The sequence below is a fragment of the Hyperoodon ampullatus genome (genome assembly GCF_949752795.1).
Source record: "Hyperoodon ampullatus genome assembly, chromosome: 3".
NCBI classification, from domain to species: domain Eukaryota; kingdom Metazoa; phylum Chordata; class Mammalia; order Artiodactyla; family Ziphiidae; genus Hyperoodon; species Hyperoodon ampullatus.
In genome coordinates, this window is record NC_136916.1 from 141,437,286 (window position 1) to 141,455,612 (window position 18,327).

Consider the following 18,327-nt stretch of genomic DNA (forward strand, 5'->3'; position numbering starts at 1 on the left):
TCAGTTCTTTGCATCATCTTATGAAGTATTTTACTTTCAAACCACAGGAAACAGGATTGTAAAACAGAAGTAACTGTTAAAGATTCATAGAGCAAAAAAACTGGAAAATTTAAAGACAAAACAGAGACAAAAAGTTACAACATAATTAAAGAAGTAATACAGATCATGGTATGCCGGTACCCTGACGTGCTGGTTTTACAGACAGTGTTTTTATTTTAATGTGAAACACATCGTTTGGTGAGTTAATGATATAGATAAAATGAATTCATAAAAATTATCTCAGTTATTCATGAGTGAGTACAGCTATCTATCATAGCCAACGAATCCCTAAAAATATAGCATTTGAAGTTTACTTAGGTAGTTTCCTGTGAGTGTATGTGAGGTTGTACTGTAGCTCTATTTAATGATTCTTCTACAGAATGGACTTGATTCACATTTTTACTTTTATCAGTCAGCCCTTCACTATAACTGATTGTTGTAGTCAGCTCATAAACTTTATTATGAATACATATGAACAAAAATATTCATTTACAAATGAACAACACTAAGAGTTTTTAAATTATGTGATTTTAAATTGACTTGGACTATTTATGGACAGCAAATGCCATAAAGTAATATTTTGAAGGACAAGAACAGAAAGAAGATGATGAGCATTAAACTTTAGAAATTATATTGGTGTGTAAGAATAGAATCTTTAAAATATTTAGAATTGGTGCCTGCCAATCTTCAGTGATTGATGTCCAAAGTCATTCTGTTGAAAAATTATAATGAATACATCTTGACACTTTTAGAGAAGCCAATAATTCTTATCTACAAAAAAATCACTGATTTAGCTTATGAATTTTTATTTACACACACAAAGAATGAGCCAAATAGCTGTTACTAAGTGGGATAGGGAGGGTGGAAGGGAGGCTCAAGAGGGAGGGGATATAGGGATATATGTATGGCTGATTCATTTTGTTATACAACAGAAACTAACACAGTATTGTGAAGCAATTACACTCCAATAAAGATCTATAAAAAAATAAAGGAGATGTAAAAAAATAGAGAGTATCCTGATAGATAAGTAAGGGATGATGGTAGCTGCCTCTGAGGAGGTAGAAGATATGGTAAGTAGCAAGCTGGTAATCCTGAATTTGGCACTATTAGTGTTAAGAACAAATTGGTTACATACAGAAACCCAAACATGTGTCCAAATCAAGAAAGTTAGTAGCATATTATAAAAAACACGTCCAAGAAAAAGACTAAACTAAAAAGCAGTTATATCTTGAAATTCTTCTGTTTTCTTTTTCTAAGAAAGCATTTAGAGTTGAAGCCTATTATAATGTTCATATTATAACTAAGTCTTGCACACTTCACACCTATCAAATGGTAGAAATGATGGCTGTCCTCTTCACCCCATTCAATGAATACATCTAGCATCCTAACCCTAGCTCTAATACTACCCTTCAGCTAGAACATGTGCTTTATGCTGTGGAGGGATAGAGACATACAGGAAATAGAAATGCTGTTCTCAAGAATTTTTAATGTATAATAAGAAAGACTCTTATTATATGTCCAAAAAATGATAAAATAGGAAAAAATAAAATAAGTACTATAGGATCAGGATAGGGAATGCACACAAGAAGAAACATTTGTTTTGAATTTGAGGGTATTTAGTTAAGACCTCACAAGTAAAGTAGTGTTTGGGTTTAATCACAGTGGAGCCTTCAAGAGAAGAGCAGTACTTTTTGTGAAACAGCAGCATGAGCATGATCTGCCCAGGGGATGATGAGCAGTATTAGCCCAATACTGGAAACCTATGGGACATAGAGAGAAGGCCAAGTCTAGAGGGAAAACACAGCACCCAAGAGGGAGAACATTTAGTGCAATGCAACAGTCTGCTTCATCCTATTTCAAAGACGAACGACTAGGCTTCCCTGGTGGCGCAGTGGTTGAGAGTCCACCTGCTGATGCAGGGGACACGGGTTCGTGCCCCGGTCCGGGAAGATTCCACATGCCGCGGAGCGGCTAGGCCCGTGAGCCATGGCCGCTGAGCCTGCGCGTCTGGAGCCTGTGCTCCGCAATGGGAGAGGCCATGGCAGTGAGAGGCCTGCATACCGCAAAAAAAAAAAAGATGAACGACTAAAAGTGTTTCAAGTAAAGAGAGTCATGGCCTATCCAATGCTTTAATAGCAGAACTAATGACAGTGTGAAAAGTGGCAAAGGAAGTACTGTTACATCACTGTGAGACAACCATATGATATTTCACAGATTACAAATACATGATTTCACCTCACCTCATAATTACCTCATCATGAGTTAAGGCAGTGACAACAAGATTAAAGAGGACAGAAAGACACAAAAGATATGGTGGCAGAAAACAAAAGCTCCATGATTTGCCTATTGATCTGAGCGAGGTGGAAGGAGTAACATTTAAAATACTCTAGGAAGAAATGTGAACCAAGAATTTCATATCCAGCAAAACGGATTTTCAAGAATAAAGGACACAAACTATATCAACAATATAAAAGAACTCAGGGAATTTTGCTCCCATGGATTTTTCCTACTATTAGTGAATAATCTTCATACAACCAAAATACTTAGAGTGACACTGACATAAAGACTAGTGGTAGCACTAACTATACAGTTACTTGAAGAATTAAGACTAAATGAAGGTTAAAAGGGAGAGGGTACAGTATGCAATGGTTATATGCTTTAACAATATATAGTACAACTACTAAAAATAATGATGGATGGGGGAGAACGGGACAAGCATATGCAAAAATCTTTTTATGTATTTTCAGTAATCATATTGGTGGTGATGGCATTAGTACTGTTATTCTAAGGTTGTTATATTTGTAATGTGGCATAAAGCAATTGAGCAATTATGCAATATTTTAATTATATCATCCACAGCATTCTCAATATGGAAGGAAGTAGTTGAAGATGCAATATAGACACGGATAGATAAAGGCCTATTGTACTCAGTTTTAGTTAAATATATTGTATGAACTCATGAGAAATTTTATTTATATATGTGTTCATATATACATATATATATATATACATACTACACACACATACACAGACACACATACAAATATTTTTATCTTCATTTTATTTATTAAATGGACCAAGAGACAATGACCAACTCAGTAGCAGTGAATATCTGTAGGACAAAGATTGTGAAATATTTTTCACAAAAACAAATTCAAGCTTCTTGGAGAAATGACTAATGGCTGATTCCAGGTGTGGGGCAGAATTATACAAGATGAGGATCTGGTCATATTACATAGCAAAGAAAGACTGCTGTATCAAAAAGGCACAGGAGCCAACTTGAAGAGGCTCTTACTTGCCAAAGATAGGACAGTTTGCACTTCAATAATGGTCAAAACTGCAAAGCACTGAAATTCATCATTTGTTTAAATTCATTAGTACATAAGGATATTTTTAAGAAACTATCTAGGTACCCTCAGAGGATAAGAAACCAATTAGTTATCTTAAAAGTTGGTATATAATGGAGAAGTATCAAGCATATATGTGGCCATTCCTATGTGAACTTCACACTGAATAAACAAATAGTAGTTGAGAGGAAGTATCTCTCTATAAAAGCATTCCAACTAACAAACAAAAATATAAAATTAGAACATGTTCATTTTGCAACTCCCAGTGAATTAATGGATCTAGGCATTGAGTATCAACAGTTGTTAACACCATCAAAAAATGCAACTAGATAATCACGTCATCTGATGAAAGAACACACCCACCTAGAGTCTTGCAAAGGGACTGAACCTGAGTCTAATCATCAAATTTAGAAATAAGCAAATCAAACTTGGTGTTTAGGATGGGTCACACAGTGGGACTTCTCCAGGGAGGCAGGGGTTGTAAAAGTTCTGTTTCTTAACTTGTGAAATGGTTACAGGATCTTTGATTATAAAGTTTCATTAGGTTATATGTTTATATTGTGAGTTTTCTGAATCTGTTTTTTAGTTTGCAAACTTAAAAATTCAAGTAATTTTGATGTGCATGTACTCATCAATAACACCTCCCCCTCCGCATACCAAAAGGAAGACTGAATTCTCAATGGCATTCACCAAGTAAGTAAACCAACACCTACAACTGACTAGCTTTGATCTTCTTAGTGACAAAACGAAACCAACTTATTAAACCTGTAATTAGTTAAGTTTTCAATTCCTTAAAGACAAAAGAATCCTTGATACTTTTTGAGAAAATATGAAATAATGGGCTTGATTAGGGGAAGGCAGGGTAGAGAAGGAGAGTGGGAGCAAGACACTGATATGTAGGTAGATATAAGAAATCTGGAAAAATGAAGATGAAGCTTTCTGTACGTGGATGTCATGACCTCAGGAAAAAAAAAAAAGAGCAATGAGAAAAGCAGGCCAAGCATCCCTACTCTGTCCAGAGACTGTGAGCATTTAAGGGAACAGCAGAGGATTCAGCCTAAGAACTGAGACAAGTCACAAGGCCAGTACAAACCCAATGAGTGGAGAAATAGACTCCACCTCTGCATGGAAGAAACTGCAAAGATTTGTGGCCATTCTTGCAATCCTGGAGCATTCTTAAAAGCTTCATTTCCACTTTAATACCTACCAACTAGATGGACCCTGAACTCTTCCAATACCCAGATGAAAGACCCATAAGCAGAACTTAAGATCCTCATCTTGTGTTCTGAGGGCTCATGAGATTCACACTCTGAGCCAGTTCTTCCCAGTCCTAAACACCTGCCTGGCGTAAACTAGTCACTGGGAGGAGGACCATATTTGTGGATATTTAGTAGCTGATTAACCATCTTATACTTGGGTCATGTTTGGTTTTTTGTAACATACACTGGTGTGGTACTTAGTGTTGTTAGAAAAAAAATTGTTTTTAATAAAAGGAAGCAAATTGGTAAAGTTAACATAGGCCCTCCATTTTCTGTCAAGATTAAACCAACTAGTTGCATAATTTCAAAATTCCATTTTAAAATTCCTGTTAAAGAAAGCATCACATTTGTAATGTGATAGTAAAGAGAATGGACATTGAGTCAGATAAATCTGGGTTCAAATCCTATACCCACCACTTATTTTCTAGCTGTGACCTAGGGCAAATCACCTGATACTGCAGAGCCTTGGTTTTTTCATCTATAAGATGACTACAGCAAATACTTTTTTCACAGAGTAAATTAGAGAATTTGATGTAATAATGCTTATAAGATAATGAGTATTTAACAACTATTGGTATTTAAATCAGACTTTCAAAGGGGTCTGGATTTCACTTCTCAAAAATATACTTTAAATATTTTGATAGGAAATCTTAAAATCAAAACATTACTATAGAGTTTAAATTTTACTTAAGTATAGGCAAGCTCAGTTACTAACTACACATATGATTTTTTCTTTCCATAAGCCGCTTTTAACTCTTAAATGTTAATTTTCTAGTAAAATTAATTCTAATTTGTAGACCTATTCCTTCCAGTTGATGTCAAAAGTAATGTCACTTTTAGGAATTAAAGCCAAATCCCCTTCCACAGATATAAAGTTTTTCTACCATAGTCAATGACCAGGGTACAAGTTAGATTCTTTCTTGCTACTGGGAGTTCCTGATGGAGAACAAGGAAGGAGTGTTTTGTTAAAGAGTTGTTAGTGGCCTGAGATATTTAACATTTATCTTTTCTTATTCTCCTTGTTCAAACTTCCTGGCTAACTGTAGGAAAATATTTTCTCAGTCCATACTAGATCTATGCTAAAGCAAGAGTCTTAGGGAAATGCATTTTACTAAAATCATAGAGATGAAAGAGAAACAGAGGGTAGTCAGTATCTCAAGATAAAACATAAAGAAAATGGCAACAGAATACAGCAATTTTTTGTAGGTACCCAGAATTAAAACAATTATAAAAACTGCTTAATGGCAAAACAAAGTGCTGGCTAATTTGGCTCACTGAACCTTTACTGAGAACCTATTTAAGAGGTCCTATCACAGATGACAGAGAGACAAAAATAAGCGAGACATTTCAAGTACTCACAATGCAGTAGGAGTATAAACAAGTAAAAGATAGACTAAGAACCCTGTCTAGGCATGAAGTAGAAGCCCAGAACAGAGGCATCTGATCCAGACTAGGGCAAGAAAGGAAAGAGTAAAAGAAGATGAAGAAGCAAGAGACAGACAATTAAAAAGAGGAGAAAAAATGTTCTAAACAAAGGAAGTAGTAAATGCAATAGCTTGCCAGTGAGAGAACTTGGTGCTTAGGAAACTTCCTGCAATTCAATATAGTGAAAATAGAGTAGGAATAGGGAATGGCACAAATCAGGCTGGAAAGGAGGGCAAAGACCAAGACCTAAATGGCTTCATAGGCCATGCTAAGAGCTAACATTTTATCCCCAAAATGCTAAAATGACAATCCTAACAAGGAGTCTAACAAGATATTTTATATTTTAGAAAAATTATTGTGGTGGTAGCATAACATAGATTTGGAGGTTGAAGTTAATAACAGATTGAGAGTAGATAGACTTTTCAGATGGCAGCCACAACCCAGAACCAAAATTTTAAGAGCAGTGGTCATGGGAAGGAACATTAAGGATAGGTTAAAGAGACACCAAGGAGATAGAATGAACAAGACTTGGTTTTGATGGATAGTAGAGAGAGGGTTTGAAGTTAAGTCTAAACTACCAGATTGTAAAGACTATATTTTATCCAAAAATCTACATGCTGAGGAATTCTAAAGTATATAATTTAAACCATAGATAAATGTTTTAATCACTACTTAGAAAGTTTAAAACAAGATAAGCATGCAATTTTTTAAAGCAAATAACTGGTTTGCCTATTATAAAAATGTCTAAATTAACTAAGTTCATCATCAGCATAATATGTAAAGCGAACATACCTGGTTCATAGTACAGCATCTCAAAACACAGAAATGTGGATGCAAAAGAAAATAATTTTCTGGGGCTTGGGGATAGCCCTTTTAAGATTTTAAAGTGTGAAGCACTTGACTGTTAATAACAAGTATATGGGAAGAAATCTTAACCACAACACAAAAGTCACATTTTCACAAATTCTGAAAACAGCACAATATTATTCTTTCACATCTCAGATTTTTTCTTTTTGGAATAAAAATAAGAAGAAAATTTTGAATTTTGATAACTATAACTTATGTTTTCTTTGATAATGGACAAATGTTTATAAGAGATGAACTGATTCTAAATAACTGATCCTAATTAAAATGGAATCTTAACCCAGGTTCTAGAAATTACCCTTTTTATATTATTAAGTTCATTTAATTCTGTCTTTCCCTTCCTCACTTATGCCCTCTTCCCCCAACTTGATAGGGCCATCTAACCCTTCCATCCAAACCCTACATAAACAATCATAGTTCTCTTGGGAATTTAAAGTTACAATTAAAAGACTTAGATACAGATTGTGTTATATTAATAATTCCAACTATATGACTCTAATATCACAGAAGAGAAAGTATTTTATTCTGCTTATATTTTATTCTCTCAAGTAAAGTGTTTATTCTGAACACAGAAGAGAAAAGACAAAATGTGAATGCAGCAAAACAAATATCTTAGGAGTTGGGTCTAAAGTTAGTGGGGAAATGCCATTTTTATAGTCTCTATACGGTACAATATACTTTGTCAAGACTTAAAAGTAACCTGGCTATTTTAGGCATACCAATAACTCTGTTCACATTAAGTAATTATAGGGTAAAAACTAAAAAGCAAGACGATATTAAAGCATATAAAATATTATGTATTCATCATGAACTTAGTTTGGAATCCTTTGTGTTTCATAAAAAGTGGGAAGGTCAAAAGAAAAAAAAGGTGGAGGTGTAAGAACTGAAAGAACTTCACATTAGAAAAAGACATGAACTGCAATTATCTTCCTATGCCCTATTTAGAAAACAACTTGAAGCCACCTCTTAGTGTTAAAAAAGAAGGTATTTATTGACTACATTTTTTATCTTTCCATTAATTAGTTCTGCTTCAGAACTTATTCATTAAACACCTTAACACTTTTGACACACTAAAGAATTAGGTACCTACCAAGAGACCGTTCAGAGGCAAGGATCCAAAAGAATGCACTGTACCTGGTTTTTGGATTCAGAGATTTTTAATTAATTTGAAAACGACTTCAGTTTTCTACCTTTCAACTGGCAAATAAATCAGTGTAAGAGAGAGCAAGGACTATTTATCAGACCAATTTAAAACAAATTCTCATTTTTTTGAGGTATACTGAGATGGGGGAGAGGATGCTGTTTCTGTCTGACCCTTATAAGGGTCATGATGAAAAAGGACACATTTCAATGCTAAAAGACACAATTCAAAATGAAGATATAATAGTTATGAATATTTGTACACCAAATAACACAGCAACAACTGGCACAAACTACAGGAGATACAAAGAGACATCGACAAAACACCTTAATAATAAAATACTTTACTATGCCACTCTCAGTTCAAAAATAGATCAAGAGGGAAAAAAAATAAGTAAAGATATTGAAGACCTAATCAACTTACTCAGTAAGGTAGAAAACCTAAGGCTATATGTCAAACTTCACATGCTGATAATTTTTGCAACTTTTCATCAAGTTTGTAATTAGGCTAGCAAAAAATGAGAAGGTAAGAAGAAAAAACAGTAGAAAAGGAATGAACAGTCACAAAGTGTCAGAAGTGATACTGATGAGTTACTGTTTTCCCCTCTCCCTTTCCTAAAGCATTGTTAAAGCATCGTAAGTGTTAAACAAACAAACAAAAAAATCTTTTTAATTGTAAAAGAAAGTATTTTTGGTTTAGAAAAATCTGAAAACATGTGTCCCCAATGGAAACCACACTGAGAAGTCACACAACAGAGCTGGTGTGACAACTGGTCTACAAGTCAAGAAGCTGGTTCATTAAGGAAGGCCCTTCTGGCAGGTTCCATGCCCCTCAGGTGAAGCACAGATGGCAGCAGGCACCGGACTTCAGCTGCCTCATGGGTGGAACCTGTAAACCATATGAGCACAAGGGTGTATCTAGACCATGGCAGACACACCACTGCATGTGGTGCAGTCGTCTCTCGTGTATGACATCATACTCCATCTCCTGCAGAAAGTCACCATGAGTCCATACTCCTAGTCCACAGTCTCCTCAGATTGCCTTCCTATAAAGCCAGATTAGCAGAAGGTGCAACACCAAGGCAGAGTTCCCAAAGCTTGTCTCCATGACTATCTCATCACCAGTGACCCAAATCACAGACTCCATGAGGACAGTGTCTTTGCCCAGCACCATGGCACCTAGGTGGCCCTTTGAGCCCATGCCTCCCCACCACTCACTTACCTCCTCTTTGGGAGATCACTTATAGATCAAAACTTTTTTTTTTTTAAACAAAAACCTTCTGACTGCCTCTTGGCTGAACTAATCTTTGTTAGAGGCCCACACGATAAAGAAAGATTGCCAGAGACGTGTATATATAATTTGATTCATTAAACCAAGAGATGAAAAGTCTCTGAAATCTCAAGATTTTTAAAGAGGATAAACAAAAAGCATGCATTCAAAGAAATAAAATATGACAGATATATGATGAGACTGGGCCAATACCCAGGGGCCCTGTGTTCATTTTTACTGTGTCACTGGGCAAAACCAACTACCATTTTATTTTAAAATGAAAAGATAATGCATTTTGTCTGTCTCACTGAACAAATGATTCCAGCTTAGCAGATCCAGCCCAGAGGTACTACACTCAGGGCTTTCTCCATCCATCTTTTTAGAAAAGAATCTACCAAGGTAAAGCTATAATGAAGAAAATGGGGCAAAGCAAATGACAATGAGTGCACAGCCAAGGTAATTTATCATGACGGTACTCACTTTAGTGTAATATATTTTATGTCTGTTCTCCCACCCACCATTGACATGAACATGCAGGAAAAAATACACCTGTTTTGGGCTTGTGTTTTATCCTCTTCTTTAAGCAAACAAGAACGGTTGTAGTGTGTATATACTCCATTTTACCACAAAGGATTGTTCTGGCAAAATGTACAGTTTTTAATGAAGGATTATATAACTCCTTTATACTCCAAGAAACAAAGCAGAACAAGCACTAAGCAGCATTAAACACACCCAGAGTGCTGACTCTAAGTACTGTATGCATTTTTCTTGCAAAAAAAATATTAAAAATAAAAAGTTTCTAAAAGAAATTTATGCATAAATATAATATTATTTCTCAACAGTTAAGGAAAGGGTTACAAACAATAGTGTTCAGTCATTTGCAACACTGAATCATTTTCTGTAATCCTTACAAATTTTACTGTATTTTCCTATGAAGAGTCATTGTTTCTCAATTCTCAGTTCTGTCTTTTTCAAGTAATTGTGTTTTTTGAAATCAGTCCTTTATTTTGGGGCTGGATTTTGCTTTTGCAGTTTCTAAAATATATCAGTCAGTCTTTATTTATGAGAATAAGTGGCATTCAAGCTATGGTAGGTTGACCTCAGTAGCTAAAAAATTCAATAGTTTAAAAATTGAGCTCAGGGCTTCCCTGGTGGCGCAGTGGTTGAGAGTCCGCCTGCCGATGCAGGGGACATGGGTTCGTGCCCCGGTCCGGGAGGATCCCACATGCTGCGGAGTGGCTGGGCCCGTGAGCCATGGCCGCTGAGCCTGCACGTCTGGAGCCTGTGCTCCGCAACGGGAGAGGCCACAACAGGGAGAGGCCACAACAGTGAGAGGCCCGCATGCCGCGGAAAAAAAAAAAAAATTGAGCTCATTTTTCATGAGATACAAGCCATGAAAAATGTGATCAAAAGGGAGTTGACATCCTGCAATTCTAACTTATTTTACTTGAAAAAACACAAGAAATGATTCTCCTCTGACCTCATTATTGCTTCCTTTTTTAATCTATGTGGACTTCATGCTGCAGATATTTGAGCAGAAAATGATCTAAAATATCATTTAGCAATTTTTTTACCAAGACAAAACATAAAATGCATTACACTGTCCCCAAACATGTAATTTTTAAAAATTTTGTCACTCACATGTTCTGTCACTGCCTTCTTTCATCAGTGCAACTATCTACCAGGTCTCTGAATTTTAGAACAAATTTATTATTAGCTGAATAACTTTCCTGATTCATAAATGTAGATGGACAAAACCAGCTTTAAAAACCTAAGTTTACTTGCATTGTGATTATTCCAATATAATGGGTCAAATTCATTTACCTCCTCATCACTTTCAGCTCACTACTTAGGTCCACTCTGAGGAAGCGGAGAGGTTTAGAGTAAGATGATCTGTATGCAAGTCCTAATTCATTTACTAACTAGCTGGGCCAGTCACTAAAGTTTTCTGGGCCTCAATTTATACATCTCTAAAAGGAAATGTCGAACTACACGGGTTCTATTGTCCCTCTGAGACTAACACTCAGGTTACTAAACTGACAATCATTTCACAAGCCATTTTCACACTTACCAACAAGGAGGTACAGCCACCTTAGGCTGTGATCACCTCCAGTCTAAAAGGCACTGTCCTATGTTGCCAAAGAAAGTTTAACCAAACCCTCATGCAGCCCATTAAGCTATGACCAATACTAATGTTCTCTGCTGAAACGGAACTACTAGTTTTCACTGAGATTCATCATCTTATTAGTGACCCAATTTCCAAAGTCACCAAGCAAAGGAAATTTCTCTTAAGAAACCTGAGAAGTAAAATCTCTAAAACGGTTACACGTTTGCTACTACGTTAGGAAAGTTCACAGTACCTAAAATAGCCACCACCTCATCATCCTGGATGACTTCCAAGGATCCTGATACCACAAAGCAGAGGGCATCCACACTTTCTCCAGCATGGTAAATGAGGTCCCCAGGAGCACAGTGAATAGTTTGAAACTCTACCGCCAAGGCGCGCAGACACCCGTCGCTGGCCAATCGAAAAGCAGGATGCTCATTAAAAACCTTCCGGTTTAGATGAACACAGATATCAGCTCTCATGTCCTTGGGACAGATGGAAAGGACCTGAAGAAAGTGAGAGATGCATAAGTGAGAAGAAAACAGAGAGGGACTATTTCAGAAAAAAAAATGTAATCTAACATACTTATTGACTATGACACAGTCTGCAAAACAATGTATTGAGGAAAAAGGTAACAAGACACAGCTCTGCTCTGAAAGATGATAAAAATCCAGTGGGATGGGCTGATGAGCATAGGGGCTATTACAATACAGCACCATATACTAAAGCTCTGAGGGGGTATGGATCTCACCACAGAGACAACAGAGTCTTAAAATGGCCAGGAAGTGTCTCAGAAAAGTATTTAATATAATGTCATCAAAAAGCCAACTAAGATAGGTCAATAACATTCATTTTAGTCTAGTTGCTGTTTTAGAATTTTTTCAAAACTAAATCAAAATTCAGGATAATGGACTTTTACTACACATTGGAGATGGATTCGTATTAACCAGTTATAAGACAACAAAATCAACAAAAGCACCCTTGCAACATGACATGCAATTTGACATGGCTGATATAACTCCACTCTCAATGTGTTTTCTTCACTCTGAAATACGTATTTTCAGTTTACTAATGAATTCATGCTCAGGGAGTGAAAAGAATATTCATCAGCCTTCTGTAGGGCTTAGGCAACTGGCAACGTCAATGCTGGCAAGGTGGGCACATCATGTTGCATGGCAGCCCTTACTCATTCGAGTCTCTGACTCCTAAAGACTGCTGAAAGCAACAGAAGAATAAGCTCTATGTATCCTTTAGAAGAGGGAACAAATGGCAGAAACATGCTTAGAGAGATAGGGGTACAGAGCTTTTATTCCCTGTAGCTTTCAGACAGGGCAATTAAAGACCCAGATTAAAATGGACATTACCCTCACATTATCATCAGAGCATCATCAAGCAAGATATGATTATAGAAGTCAGGACTGCCCAATTTAAAGATGCATGTGCAAATTCACTTAGAATCCTCTCCCAACTCCCTTGGTAAACTATTCCTTATAATCAGAAATGTTTTTCTTTGATAGAATTTGAATCCCTCAAGCTGAAGTCTAAGTTGATTTTTCCTCATTAAGTTATACTGAATAATGTTTTCATATAAAATGGACTAATTGCATTCCTGTACTAATTGCATTTTTTTTTTTTTTTTTTTTTTTTTTTTTTGCAGTACGCAGGCCTCTCACTGTTGTGGCCTCTCCCGTTGCGGAGCACAGGCTCTGGACGCGCAGGCTCAGCAGCCATGGCTCATGGGCCCAGCCGCTCCACAGCATGTGGGATCCTCCCGGACCGGGGCACGAACCCGTGTCCCCTGCATCGGCAGGCGGACTCTCAACCACTGCACCACCAGGGAAGCCCACTAATTGCATTTCAACCTTTAAAAAATTACCTAAGGCTTGGAATATCCCCTGACTTTCCTTTTATTAGGGGTTCACTATCAATGAAAAGGAAATTTCTGTTTGAAATGAAAAGCTGGTTGCTTCCATGTGTAGAAGACGAGCCCATGATAAATGTAAAGACCGTTCATTAAATGATGATTTCAGTATCCCTCCTCTTAACCTCTCCTAGTACTGTGATACTATCTCACATCACTTAAGCATCTTTGTGGATTTTTTCTTACTCCTTTGAATTCCTATATGCAGTACAATCAGCTCACCTATCTTTCTGAAAGAGTTCATCTTTAAGGAAAGGAACACCTAAGAGGGATACAGAAGCAATTGGCACTTTCCACATCAGTTATTTTCCATAATAATATAAATTATTTTTTACTATATTAACTTTTAGTGACTTCTGACAATATTAGTCATTCAATAAGCACTTATTGGGCTTCTACTATGGGGCATGCCACTGCATTAAATTCCTGGAACTAGAAGGATAAATAAGATGCTCTTTGCTTTGGGGGAGGTAACCATGAAGTAGGGGGAGGTAGGCGTGTAAAGAGACATTTATAATGCACTGAGAAAAGTGCTATGATAGGGGCATGGCCAAGGTGACATGGAAGCATATGCTGCCTAGAAGTCATTACTTATGACTTAGAGGTACCCTAAAAGATCAACCTCAAGAGGACATGGGTCTGGGTGCAAACCTACCACTTATTGCCTCTGTAACCTAAGGCAAGTTATTTAACGACTCTAAACCCCATCTACGAAATGGGATGATAGTGTTTATTTCATAGGTTCATTGTAGGAATTAAATGAAAGAACTTGAGTTAACCCAATTTAGTCTTGCACATGGCAAAAGTTAAAGAAAGGCTAGTTTTTATTTTCCCTACTGAACATGAGTATTCCTACAAAATTTACTGCTTTTTTTTTTAGTTCCCTAAAAAAGCAGTTTGCTTTTTTAATTTCATTTTCCACTCCTGCCCGAATTCTGTTTCTTGGCTGTTTGATGAGGTTCCAAGCAGAATTAAGAAAGTATTTCAGCATGAGCTTGAATACATTTTAAACTTTAACTAATGTTAATATTATATTTTCCTCAAGTTGAAAATGAAACTGGTGCTAGAAAGCAAAAAACATAAAAGCAATTTTAAAATACATACACACATGCATAAACATTGCACTGAATAGCTTAATGGGAAAACGGATCAATCTATTTCTATCCCATTTACCTTTCATTGTTTTAGATTCATTTTGGTAATAGTCATTTTATGCCCTTTTAATTATTTCTTTCAAGATTCATGCTGCAAATGAAATCTTCCAATGTTAGCAATATTCCCTGTTCAGTGGCATATCAAAAGAGGATTTTTATTGTATTTTAAGTGCATCTTTCCGTTTTTTTTTCACTTTCCTTAAGACATTGCCTCATTATTTTGACTCAAGGTATATACTAAACTCCAGACATCATAAAGTGACAAATTAAAACTAAGTGTTAAATAGACCAAAGTCACCCCTAGTGGCAAGCTCCTTCCCAATCCGTATATAGAGAATGTGCTCTATCACGACGTGTCTGTCATCAAAATATGAGTATAGTGTTATTGTTTTTCTGTAAATGAAAGCCCTAATAAGTGTCTTAAGCAAGGCAAAATTTAGTTTTAAGTGATAAAATAAAGTTATCATGCAAGATGACTCTCACACCTGGTCCACTGGTCCCAGTTTCAATGTACTCTGCCTTGAATGTCATATCCAACCTCTCGCTGGTATATTCCCCATTGGATATCTCATAGTTATAAACAAATGAAATTGAATTTCAGTAGAACATATTCAGTTAAAAGTGACCTCTTTTATTTGACTCCCAAGTTGATTATTTACCCCCTCTTTGTGTCAGGATAGAAATAAATCAAAGTAGACTCTTAATTAAGACAATAAGTTTTCTTTTTGGAAGAGCTATGGCTATAATATAAGGGGTTGTTTTTAGAATTCTGCAAACCAAGTGTGAAAAAAAGGAACAATGCCGTGGTCTGAAAAAGAAAAATTTTTGAGTATTTATGATGCCAGTTTCATTAAACCCAAGATCAAGAGGTATCATAACAGATACCCCTTAGGCTCCAAAGATCTAACCTCAACACTGAGACTAGATCCTGATCTTAGAGGAAATGCTTTCAGTTTTTCACAATTGAGAATGATGTTTACTGTGGGTTGTTGTATATGACCCTTATTATGTTGAGGTAGGGTCCCTCTATGCCCACTTTTTGGAGTGTTTTTATCATAAATGGGTGTTGAATTTTGTCAAAAGCTTTTTCTGCATCTACTGAGATGATCATATGGTTTTTATTTTTCAGTTTGTTAATGTAGTGTATCACACTGATTGATTTACATATATTGAAGAATCACTGCATCCCAGGGATGAATCCCACTTGATCATGGTGTATGATCCTTTTAATGTGTTGCTGGATTCGGTTTGCTAATATTTTGTTGAGAATTTTTGTGTCTATGTTCATCAATGATATTGTCCTATAATTTTCTTTTTTTGTGAGATCTTTGTCTGGTTTCATAGAATGAGCTTGGGAGTGTTCCTTCCTCTGAAATTTTTTGGAAGAGTTTCAGAAGGATAGGTGTTAACTCTTCTCTAAATGTCTGATAGAATTAGCTGTGAAGCCATGTAGTCCTGGACTTTTGTTTGTTGGAATTTTTTAATCACAGTTTCAATTTCAGTACTTGTGATTGGTCTGTTCATATTTTCTTTTTCTTCCTGGTTCAGTCTTGGAAGGTTGTACCTTTCTAAGAATTTGTGCATTTACTCTAGGTTGTCCATTTTACTGGAATATAGTTGTTTGTAGTAGTCTCTTAGGATCATTTGTATTTCTGTGGTGTCAGTTGTAACTTCTCCCTTTCATTTCTGATTTTACTGATTTGAGTCCTCTCCCTTTTTTTCTTGATGCATCTGGCTAAAGGTTTATCAATTTTGCTTATTTTCTCAAAGAACCAGCTTTAGTTTCATTGATCTTTGCTACTGTTTTCTTTGTCTCTATTTCATTTATTTCTGCTCTAATCTGTATTATTTCTTTCCATCTACTAAATTTAGGTTTTGTTTGTTCTTCTTTTTCTAGTTGCTTTAGGTGTAAGGTTGTTTATTTGAGATTTTTCTTGTTTCCTGAGGTAGGATTGTATTGCTATAAACTTCCCTCTTAGAGCTGCTTTTGCTACGTCCCACAGGTTTTGGATTATCATGTTCTCATTGTTGTTTGTCTCTAGGTATTTTTTGATTTCGTTTTTGATTTCTTCAGTGATCCATTGGTTGTTTAGTAACATACTGTTTAGCCTCCATGTGTTTGTGTTTTTCACAGTTTTTTTCTTCCTGTAATTGATTTCTAATCTCATAGTTTTGTGGTCAGAAAAGATGCTTGATATGATTTCAATTTTCTTAAATTTACCGAGGCTTGATTTGTGGCCCAAGATGTGATCTATCCTGGAGAATGCTCCCTGTGCACTTGAGAAGAAAATGTATTCTACTGCTTTTAGATGGAATGTCCTATAGATATCAATTAAGTCTATCTGGTCTAATGTGTCATTTAAGGCTTGTGCTTCCCTATTAATTTTCTGTCTGGATGATCTTCCCATTGGTCTAAGTGGGTTTTAAAGTCCCACACTCTTTACTGTGCTACTGTCAATTTCCCCTTTTATGGCTGTTAGCATTTGCCTTATATATTGAGGTGCTCCTATGTTGGGTGCATAACTATTTACAATTGTTATATCTTCTTTTTGGATTGATCCCTTGATCATCATGTAGTGTCCTTCTTTGTCTCTTGTAATAGTCTTTATTTTAAAGTTGATTTTGTCTGTTATGAGAATTGCTACTCCAGCTTTCTTTTGATTTCCATTTGCATTGAATAGCTTTTTCCATCCCCTTTCAGTCTGTATGTGTCCCTAGGTCTGAATTGGGTCTCTTGTAGACAGCATATATACAGGTCTTGTTTTTGTATCAACTCAGCCAGTCTGTGTCTTTTGGCTGGAGCATTTAATCCATTTACATTTAAGGTAATTATTGATATAAGTGTTCTTATTGCCATTTTCTTAATTGTTTGGGTTTGTTTTTGTAGGTCTTTTTTCTTCCCTTCCATTGACAGAGGAAGGGATAAAGAAGATGTGTGTGTTGTGTATGTGTGTATATACACACATACACAACACACACACCACGATGGAATATTACTCAGCCATAAAAAAGAACAAAATGCCATTTGCAGCAACATGGATGGACCTAGAGATTGTCATACTGAGTGAAGTAAGTCAGACAGAGAAAGACAAGCATCATATGATATTGCTTATATGAGGAATCTAAAAAAATGGTACAAATGAACCTATTTACAAAACAGAAATCAAGTCACAGATGTAGAAAAAAAACTTATGGCACCAAGGGGAGAAGGTGGGGGGAAGGAGGGATAAATTGGGATATTAGGATTGACATATATACTCTACTATATATAAAATAGGTAACTAATAAGAACCTACTGTATAGCACAGGGAACTCTACTCAATACTCTGTAATGACCTATATGGGAAAATAATCTAAAAAGAGTAGATATATGTATATGTATAACTGATTCACTTTGCTATACAGCAAAAACTAACAAAACACTGAAAAGCAAACTATATTCCAATAAAAATTAATTATTAAAAAAAACACCCAAAAAAACCACTGAGACTAGAGAACCCCTTTTTCTAAAAAAATTTTATTGGAGTATAGTTGACTTACAATGTTGTGTTAATTTCAGGTATATAACAAAGTGAATCAGTTATACATATACATACAACTCTTTTGTTTTTTTTAGATTCCTTTCCCATATAGGCCATTACAGAGTATTCAGTAGAGTTTCCTGTGTTATATGGTAAGTCCTTATAGAGAACTCTTAATAAAACATAAATATAATCATGTTACCTCACTTTCTTAAAAATATAAAAGCTTGCTTCCCCACCAGATGAAGCTCAAGTCCTAAGCAAGCATACAAGGCTCTTT

At 35.9% G+C, this 18,327-nt stretch overlaps 1 protein-coding gene across 1 annotated transcript in view; it reads right to left on the reverse strand.

The window, feature by feature from the left end:
* Nucleotides 1-18,327, reverse strand: part of KCNH5 (potassium voltage-gated channel subfamily H member 5) — a gene marked incomplete at both ends in the record, with an annotated part of 361,648 nt that overhangs the window by 63,394 nt on the left and 279,927 nt on the right. The window contains one exon of the mRNA XM_079700833.1: nt 11,705-11,957. Within this exon, the coding sequence (XP_079556959.1) occupies nt 11,705-11,957 (253 nt within the window). The remainder of the gene's footprint in view (nt 1-11,704; nt 11,958-18,327) is intronic.